At 39.2% G+C, this 9,013-nt stretch overlaps 1 protein-coding gene across 1 annotated transcript; it reads right to left on the reverse strand.

Moving 5' to 3' along the window:
* Positions 1–310: 310 nt before the first annotated feature.
* On the reverse strand, positions 311–6,686 carry il1b (interleukin 1, beta). Its single transcript, XM_031287947.2, has 6 exons — positions 6,538–6,686; positions 3,949–4,000; positions 3,185–3,365; positions 1,746–1,922; positions 1,341–1,474; positions 311–1,073 (listed from the first exon to the last, which is right to left on the reverse strand). The coding sequence occupies exons 1-6, from the start codon at positions 6,570–6,572 to the stop codon at positions 858–860; spliced, it is 795 nt and encodes a 264-aa protein (XP_031143807.1). The 5' UTR covers positions 6,573–6,686; the 3' UTR covers positions 311–857.
* Between the last annotated feature and the right edge of the window lie 2,327 nt (positions 6,687–9,013).

Consider the following 9,013-nt stretch of genomic DNA (forward strand, 5'->3'; position numbering starts at 1 on the left):
TGCTGGGACATGTGCGGTTGTGTAATATTTGGTTTAGAAGCCTTTATTGGTGATTTTTCACGGTACAAAGTCCTGCTATAACGTTACTCCATTGCAGTAGCTCCAGCTGATACTAGCTAGTGAAACAAAACTGGATCGCACCGGAGATTCCAGGAAACACGCTGGCCAATCAGAGCAGACTGGGCTTATTCGGGAGGAGGGCTTAAATAGACATGCGCTCCTACAGAGGGTCTCATACAAAGGGTGAATACAGGTACAGCAAGTAACATTAAAGCATGTAAACATGTTGTAGTACAAACACAAAATGCAAGTTTTGTCCTGAAAATGCTATATAATAGTTGCCCTTTAAGAAAGAACAGGGAAGTCACCGGGACGCTGAATAACAAAAGTAAAGTAAAACAAGTATCAACATGTCATTCAAACACACAAAACAAACTCATATTATTTTAACACTGTTCCACTTTCAAACTTGTTTTACAGGATCATGTCTTTAATTTTCCGGTTTCAACAAAACACACAGAAAACATTTGTGTTAACAGACAGAGAAATAGAAAAATAGCTTAATGAACATTAACAACAAATATAATATCAGTAGTTTTAAGGAATATCCTGTTACAACTTTCCCTATCAAAGGAGATACATTTAGTTAGTACAAATCATGTATTCAGTGATTGAAAATACAATAAAGTTAAAATATCTTTAGTGAAATCAGTGTTATTATCACTGCTGAGAACATTACAGATGTTTGCTCCCTCTAGTGGCGAAGCAGAATAAATGTAAAAAAACAAATCTTTTAGCAATCTTTCGTCTTTTTATATTATTCTGGATACATTTAAACTGTTTAACAGCAATACTTTTCAGGTCATTTTGAAGCGGGTGAGGCGGCGGCCGGCGGCCTGTTCACACATCTCCACCGGCTGGTATTCAGCCTCGGGGGAAGTGCTGATGACCCAGCCTTTGCACTTCACCGACTCAAACGTGGTCAGAGATATTTCCGTGGTTCTCTTGTAGAAGAGGAACCGGTCCATGTCTCCGTCGTCGCTGATCTTTTTTAAATTCTCCTTGCTGCATTCCTGCCGGACAGACAAAGAGAAAATGTGTCTCATTCGTTCCTTAGCTGTGTGTGTGTGTGTGTGTGTGTGTGTGTGTGTGTGTGTGTGTGTGTGTGTTCGTTCGTGCTTGCGTGTATGTACGTGTGCGTGTGTGTGTGTGTGTGTGTGTGTGAGAACGTACGTACGTGCGTGTGTGTGTGTGTGTGTGAGAACGTACGTACGTGTGTGTGCGTGTGTGTGTGTGTGTGTGTGTGTGTGTGCGTGTGCATGTGCGTGCATGTGTGTTACCTCCAGATTGAGCACAGCCTTCCCGTCCTTCATGCAGCAGGACATGTGTAGTGTGTTGGTGATGGACAGGACGACGGCCCCTACTTCATCAGCCGGGACATTCGGAGTGATGTACCGCGACAACTTAAAATTCACTAACAGGGAAAAAACAGACAGAGAACAAGATTTTAATGCGGTAGATATTTTTTAATCTAAACATGAGTGTCAAACACAGTGCAGTAACGGTACAATATTTCTGTCTGAGAGAAGTACATGAAGTAGAAATTCTAAGAGAAAAGGTCAAAATTAAGAGATTAAAAAGGTCAAGATCATGGGATCAAAGTATAAATTATGAGGTATAATGTATAAATTACAGTATAAAGTTGCATAACAATGAAAATACTAAAGTAAATGTACTTTGAGTACCTTTCTTGTCGCCGTTTCCTCCCTGCAGAGTCACGGCCTGCAGTTGAAACCCCCTTGACGCCTGGACGATGTATTTCTGTGAACTGTCACACAGAGTGTACTGATTACCACTGTTGATACGCTGGAATATTCTCTTCACGCCTGTGGACGAAGTCTCAGTCGTCGTGACGAGTGTTACTGTGGAGAGATGGAGGCAAATGTTAGAAAAGGAGTCAGGATGTCGTGAGCTTTCAATGTAATCTCTCATTCAGCATTTCTTTCATTGTTCTTTCTGAAAAAATGTAGCGTGTTCCTGGAGTTTACTTTCCATATTGTCAGTACAAATTGAAATTGAAACCTATTGTGATTTGTGAGCATCGTAGACATCTATAATCAATAATGGACATCTGCCTCAAGTTTTGCAATTTGGACATCGGCGTCTTGGGTTTTTATAACAGGATGTGACGTTGTCTTGATGAGAGGGTGTAACCGGGGAGGATGACGCAGCCAAGCCAGTGTTGTTTATGGTCAACCCGTTCTCACTCCGAACTTATACTGTCTATGCTCCAAACTCGTAAAATACGGATGCTTGGTCAGTGGCTGTCAGCTAGGGCTGTTGGAACGAATTCCGAAATTCGAATATAATTCGAATATTAAAAAAATCAATACTATTCGAATGCTGAAATTACTATTTGAATTTTTTGCCTTGAATCTTGCCTTTCTCGCCGGCTTGGCCTACACGCATGTGAAAATGAAATTCTTTTGTTTCGTCTGATGAACACTAAAGTTTTTGAATTGTATCACAATCGTACACGTTCCCTTAATACATACATCCACGCGGTATCATCATCATCACAATACTATCAAAAATGGTGGAGAGCGACGTCTCCACGGAAACGGAGATCACCACAGCGATGTGTGGAAGGTGTTTGGATCTCAATCCATAAATGGAAAAATTACAGATAAAGAAGTGGCAATCTGCAGAATATGCAAAATCCGAATGAAATATCACTCCTCAATGAGCAACCTGAAGGCACAACTGACAACGTTACACCCTGACAAGCTAGGCGATAACAATTGTGTTCAATAGAAGCTGTGCAGTTATTGAGGTAGTCTCAGCAGCCATTGGTAGATTTTCTGCAGGGCTAAATTACGTGGTATCTGATCAGGGCATAAACTCCAGTACTTGCCGATACCGATACCAGCATTTTAGGCAGTATCGGAGGCTTTTCCGATACTGGTATCGGTATCAGAACATCTCTATTTGCAACCAACGGGTGAGGTCGCTGGTGCTACGTGCAGTCTGTGATGGGAAGCAAGTTATTATAATTGTTACAAATGTCAGTGGGATTATGAATGAGGTTTTCTTACTTGGGGAACAGAACCTGGAAGTTCTGGTTTCACTTTTGTCTCTTTCTAACGTTTAAGGATGTGAAACCGTGCGTTCTGTTGTTACTCACCGGTCACCAGGCTCTCCATGATGGCGCTGCAGAGCTCCTCGTTGCTGTCGCAGCGCGTCAGGGACTTTTTCATCCTGTTCACCGCCAGCAGCAGGTTAGCCACAGACTGCAGGGTCTTTCGATTGCAGCTAACCAACATGTCCAGTCCCTCGTCGAGTTGGAAGAACTCATCCTGAACGTCCTGCACAGACACACACACACACACACACACACACGTATATATATAAAATATCACAAGCCAGCGTAGAAAATGTACGGCAACTTTTGCATCCCAGATGTCTAAAAGATCGGGGCAAAAATAATTATTGCATAAAGTTGCTTTTTTTAATGTGAAATGAGCCCAGATTAATTATTCACCTTGTGCCAACATGAGTAAATATATATTTAAATTAACCTTCTGTTTTTAAATCAAGTAGCTTGTGAAAAATAAGTTGTGTCTGAATAAGAAGTTGCATCTGTTATTATATTTGATTTTATTTTGTGTCAGATGCATATTTAATACAATATTCAAGTACATATAAGCATTAGATAGGTATAGGTATTAATGGACTCAGACAGGGCCGAAAAAACCCTTGATCCATAGGTGTAATTTACAGGGGGGTAATATATAATCAAAACTGGCAAGAGCAACCGCCCCAAAACCTATTATAATATTCTTCTTTATAATATGAGATAAGGACATCTGAAAGTGAGAATACGAGAGCGTGTGAGAGGAAATGAGTTACTGCCGGCACGGCCTCTAATAAATAAATCATTTGACTTACCGTCATGTCAAAGCAGCCGGACTCAAATCCTGTCTCATCACAGTCCGGTGAGCTGAAATACAAAACAGATAAATATATGTAATATGTATTGAATAAATAAATGTTAATTCACAGTTGCTAGGCTTCCAGTACTTTTCATTAGGATGCACGTGAATCTAGTACTTAGTGACGTAAAGCTGTAATCAGCAGACCAAGGGCGTAACTTTGGGTTCAACATTGGGGTGGGGGGGGGGGGGCGCTTGAGATCTCCAACTTGCCAGGGAGGTCCCTGGAAAAAAACGACAAAAACGTAGAAAGAAATGATCAAAAAAAGCAACAACCTTGAAATGCAACAACAACTCAGCGGTGCTCCAGAATGAAAAATCTGCTGAATATAGCGGCCTGTTTTTCTGCACGAGGCTGAGATGTGTTAACATTCAGAGTTTTATTCAAGTATTTCTTATTTTGTTTAAAATCTGCGGACAATTCGGCGGAATTTATCTTTCGCAGATTATGCGTCGCCCTGGTAATTAGTTAATTTTAGCAAGCCCAATTTACAGCGGTGGAAGAAGTACTAATCCACACTGTGAAAATACTCCACTACAAGTACAAGTCCTGCATTCAAAATCTTACTGAAGTAAAAGTATGTATCGGCTAAATGTAGTTCCAGTACTTCAAGTAAAAGGTATGTTGCAGTGAAATGTTCCCTGTCAGTGTTTTCCTCTTCTATCTGAAGTTTCTGGATTAATATTCCCGCTGCATTAATGTTTATGTTGCATTTTACTGCTGTAGATGTTTAATGTTGTGCTCATTTTAACTCCTTCATATACTGTTGGGTAGTTTAATCTACAGCAATGCATCATGGTCTATAAGATCATCAGATGTTTGTAGCGTCGCTGTCCTGTGAGAACCACGTGTCTCTAAAAAAGGTTTTTAAACTGTTCATGTTGCAGAAAACCAGCTTTCAGCTTTGTGACGATAAGGGCTGCAACTAACTATTATTTACGTCTATAAAATGTCCGAAAATAATGAAGACTGCCCATCCCGGCTTCTAAAAGTCCAAGGTGATGTCTTTAAATGTCTTGTTTTGGCAGTTCAAACATGTTCAATTTATTCTGAATTTCAAACTGAGAGAAGCAGGAAATCTCCATATAAGAGAGGCTGAAAACAGCATTTTCTGCCATTTTTGCATGAAAAATTACTCGTAGCAGCTCGGTGTATTTTCCAGCTGATCCTGATTTTTCAGTCTATCACAAACATTCAACATCAACACATCTGGAGATACGTGGTTTTCACTGGACAGGAAGGAGAGGAAACACTGTCATCTGAAAAGTAACTACAGCTGTCAGACAAATGTAGTAGAGTACAAAGTACAATATTTACCTCTGAGATGTAGAGGAGTACAGGTATAAAGGCGTAGAACATGGAAATACTCAAGTACTTCAAAGTAAATGAATACAGGTTCTTAGTTACATTGCACCACCACTGCCGACACATGTTTAAGGTATATGTGAGAAGTGAAACACGTCGCCAGACAGACTGGAACTGTTCCCTTTTCTGTCAGGATGTACCGCTGTTTGCAAATTATTTCCAGGAAATCCTGCTTTCAGCGCCATACGTGCTGATAAAACACTTTCACACAGATTTCTAGCTTCTCTCAACCAGTATTGAACGAATACAAATACTTTGTTACCATGTAAGTCAGTAGAATTTTCATGCATTGCAAATTGTTTTCTCAGTTAGCCTTTTAAAATGATATAAGATTAGTAAACAGAATGTGCCTTTGGACCATTGGATGAATGGTTGCTGATAATGGGCAATGTAGATATAGCATTAAAGATCAGCCACGTCTGTCTACAACAGTCGAGAACCCTTTTGCAATTATGTAAACACATAATGTAATCAGAAAACTGCTGTCCTGGTTAAAAAAGCAACGCAACTGATCTCAGCTGGTATTCTGTCTATAATGGAGTGGAATGGAGATTTCTAAGTGACCCCAAACTTTTGACCGGTAGTGTATTATTCTGGAAACCTTTAGTTTTACTCCACTACATTTCCTAAATAGAATGTATACTTTTACTCCGATACATTTCCCCTAAGCATCTTCCGTACTACAAAATAAAATCAGAAGAAATTTGTTACACACCTGTGGCCGAATTTGCAAGAAACAAAAGTGAAAGATTCTGTTTCAGTTTTTCTCTTTGTGGATGTCAGACTTTGAATTTTAAGTTTAAGAAGTTGTGGAAACGCTGAGTATTATGCTTAGTATTAAGCCACAATAAAGTTCATAATCAATGTTTTTTTTGCACTTCTAATAATGAAGTACATTTAATATCAGAAAACATCTTTTGTTCCTGAAGTACAGTAAATATCAAATACTTTAAGACTTTTACTTAAGTAAGATTCTAAAAGGTGACTTTAACTTCTACAAAAGTCACTTTCCGGTAAGATACTTGTACTTAAACTTAAGTAATGCTTTCCAGTACTTTATACAAGACTGCTCTAAACACATCAAGTATTTGTGTTTTAGTTTTTTTTTTTTTTACCAAGTTGTGAAGTAGAAAGTATTTGAAGTAAATAATAATGTAAGTTTAGGCTCAAACCACTTACCCGTCCAAAGCTTGAGACAGGTCGAAGTCACACATTGTCTCGATGTAAGCCGGTTAAAGATGAAATATGAATGATTACTGATTTCACTGAAGCTGTCAGTGTAGACTAGTGCCAGGATGACTGAGCGTCTCGGTCTGAGCGTCTCTTTTATACAGCCCCATGTGAAGCCACAACCTACAACAAGAAACACAACCTACATGGAAGATCCCTTGTTGTAGGTTGTGGCTTCACACGTTAACTTTCTCTCACATTGACATCTGGAGCCACATTAAAGCACACTTCACTTTGCGTAATACGTAAGTTATTAACCACAGCATGAGTTAACTAGAAATGGGCAGTCATTATCAAAATGTGATTAAGTCTTAAGTGCAATACAAGGGGGAGGATGTGTTGTGGGTTCTCTTCTGTGATTGTGATTGTGAGGAAAGGTAGGGGTGGGGGGGTACTGTGTGAGGTTTATTAGATGTTTCTTCGAAGCGTTGGATGAGATAATGTATGATTGTGTTTCTCTGTAGGTGAACTGTATGTTTATTGGGTGTTTATGCGCAATGTGTCGCCATTTTGTTTCTCTCGAATGCCCAGATGAATTTCTCCTATAGGAGACCGTAAAGGCTTATCTTAACTTGAACAAGTGTACATTTCATTAGAGTGAAGATTATACCACAAAAAACCTAAAGAAAACAAAACATCCTTTAGTTACTTAAGTACAAATTCAAAGTACTTGACTTGAGTGTTTCCATTTTCTGCTACTTTATACTTCCTCTACATCTCAGAGGTAAATATTGTACTCTGTACTCCACTACATTTGTCTGACAGCTGTAGTTACTTTTCAGATGACAGTTTTTCCTCCCCTTCCTGTCCAGTGAGAACCTCAAATCTCCAGATGTGTTGATGTTGAATGTTTGTGATAAACTGAAGGATGACATCTTCCTTTATGTGTTGAGAAAACCAGTGTTGTGCCTGAACTGGTTCATATTTTGGGCGAACGTGAACTGAACTTACCGTATTATTGCCTGATGAACGTTACTGTGAACTCGTTCATTCTGGTGTCTGTGAACGGCACGCTCTCTCAGTTTAACTTCGTTCACTAGGGGCCAGATTTCTATAGAGTCTTCCAGGCGAAAACCCGGCTAAAACACACCGTAAACAGGCCTTAATATGTAGCGGAAAAAACACCCAATCTGGCAACACCAACCACCAGTGTCGCACCACCGCATGCGTCATCAAAACAAAAAGCAGCATGGAGGCGTCGTATGATCATTTAAACAAGTTTTATGACAAGGTCGGTGAGGATGGGAAAAATCTTACATTTCTGTGCAAACTTTGCCCACCGGCTTTCAAAAAGAAAATCCGAAAAAAAGAACTATGAACTAGTTCATTTTTGGACCTGTGAACTTAGTTCAAAATGTTGAAGTATGAACTATGAACTGAACTAGTTCATTTTAAAATTTGTGAACTGAACTTTGAACTAGTTCATGTAGAAAGTGAACTTTCCCAACACTAGAGAAAACTCTCCTCCTTCTTAAGCTAAATAAAGTCTTTAAAAAGCATCTTGGATCAGCTGGAAAATACACCGTCACAAAGCTGAAAACAAGGCTGTTTTCTGACAACTTTTCATGGTGTAAAGCTAACCGGTCTCAGGCTAAAACATCCCTCCCCACCCCAGCAGTTGATGATGGAAATAAAGGAGCAACACTGTTCATATACTGCACGGTAGAGCTATTTAGTCCTGCTTTTCATGTCATATCAGAGTTATCGTAATTAGGTGTTCTCGTTGACTTTTTAACAGTTTGTAAAAATATGTTCTCTTGTTTTCATAAATTAATATTTTGAATGGCAGTAAGCTGCCAGTTTACTGTTGTTCCCATGAATAGTTTCACTGTTAAACACTCTTCTCTATCACTGCTGCAGGTGATGTAATCTTCTGAAATTCTGAATGTTCCCAGAAAACATGAGTTCATTTTACCCAGAAAAACTTTCCCCCACCTCCAGTTTCTAGACACTGAGAAAGGGGGTCAGTTAGATAGATGTAATGGAAAATGTTAAGAACACACAGTAAAGATGAGATGAATCCCTTTCGCTTTAACCGCAACCTTTTCACAAACCACATATGACTGATACTGAGAGGTGTGAACTAGAGAAGCTATAACATGTCCTAACATGTTCTATCACTCAGACACCGCAGCTCTCTGTGGGTTTTTCATCTCTAAATGAATGTAGGACATCTCGGCAGAGATATTGCTGGCTAACGTAGATAAACAAAGGTAGGTAGGTAGGTAGGTAGATGGATAGATGGATGACTTTATTAATCCATTAAAACAAAATATTAATAATTAAACCCTTGTATGCAAACTGTTATTTCTTCCCATCTTTGTTGTCACACAATTTTTTAACATCTATTGACCTACTTCCCTATCTAGATGACTGTTGACTCGTTACCACATTTACCACACAGCATTTATATAGTCTGTCTATT

Source organism: Sander lucioperca, chromosome 14 (assembly GCF_008315115.2).
Source record: "Sander lucioperca isolate FBNREF2018 chromosome 14, SLUC_FBN_1.2, whole genome shotgun sequence".
In the NCBI taxonomy this organism is placed as follows: domain Eukaryota; kingdom Metazoa; phylum Chordata; class Actinopteri; order Perciformes; family Percidae; genus Sander; species Sander lucioperca.

Excerpts from the sequence above, each read along its gene's own strand:
- il1b (XM_031287947.2), bottom strand. The coding sequence starts at position 6,572 with ATGTGTGACTTCGACCTGTCTCAAGCTTTGGACGG. Across the intron at positions 1,923-3,184 it reads CATGGAGAGCCTGGTGACCG|TAACACTCGTCACGACGACT; the intron begins GTGAGTAACAAC and ends ATCTCTCCACAG. Across the intron at positions 1,074-1,340 it reads AGGCTGTGCTCAATCTGGAG|GAATGCAGCAAGGAGAATTT; the intron begins GTAACACACATG and ends TCTGTCCGGCAG.